Source organism: Pterocles gutturalis, unplaced genomic scaffold (genome assembly GCF_000699245.1).
Source record: "Pterocles gutturalis isolate BGI_N339 unplaced genomic scaffold, ASM69924v1 scaffold36145, whole genome shotgun sequence".
Classification (NCBI taxonomy): domain Eukaryota; kingdom Metazoa; phylum Chordata; class Aves; order Pterocliformes; family Pteroclidae; genus Pterocles; species Pterocles gutturalis.
Window position 1 is genome coordinate 1,921 of NW_010144546.1, and position 761 is coordinate 2,681.

Sequence of the window (761 nt, forward strand, 5' to 3'; positions counted from 1 at the left end):
TCCGGGCTCCCCCTCTTCCAGCCCATCATCAAAACCCGCCTCGAAAACACTTACAGGATGGGGCCGGATGAAGGCCGTAAGTTCAACGCAGGGCGGGTGCAGCGGGTGCTGGAGGGGACCCTGGCCAGCACCCTGGGAGCAGCAGTGTACAGCCCCCAGGGCAGCACCCTGCTCGCCCAGAGCCTGGCAGAGCTGCTGCGGAGCCATGCAAAGGAGGTGGTGCCACCCCGCTACAAGCTGGTCTGCCAGGTGGTGCTGGGCCAGCAGAACCAGCAGAGCCTGCTGGTGGCCAGCCGGGCACTGTGGGACCCTGAGAGTGACAGCTTTGCCTCTGCCACCTTCTCCAACAGCTCCCTCTTTGCCGTGGCCACAGTGCATGGGGTCTACTTTGAGTAGCACCTGTCTTTCATTCCATCCAGCCTTGCAGGGGGAGAGGAACCTGGTCTAGGGGAAGGTGTCCCTGCCCATGGCAAGGGGGTTGGAACTAGATGATGTTTAATGTCCCTCCAACTGAAACCAGTCTTTGATTCTGTGATTGATTCTATAAACAGCTGAAATAAAGAGCTCTGGTTCAGCTGTGGCTCATCGCTGGAGGTTTTGGCCATGGTGCATGCAGGGAGTAAGGCAGGGATGCACCTTGGTGCCCTGATGCTCAGTGCAGCCCCCAGCCTGGGCTCACACCCACACCATATCTTCTGCTACCCTGGTTTGCAACAAGACCCAAGCTGCAGCAAATACAACGCAAAAGGCTGCAGGACACT

At 58.7% G+C, this 761-nt stretch overlaps 1 protein-coding gene across 1 annotated transcript in view; it reads left to right on the forward strand.

Annotated features, from left to right (window-relative positions):
• Positions 1-396, forward strand: part of LOC104470279 (tctex1 domain-containing protein 4-like) — a 665-nt gene extending 269 nt beyond the window's left edge. The window contains exon 2 of the mRNA XM_010085136.1: positions 1-396. Within this exon, the coding sequence (XP_010083438.1) occupies positions 1-396 (396 nt within the window).
• The last annotated feature ends 365 nt before the right edge of the window (positions 397-761 follow it).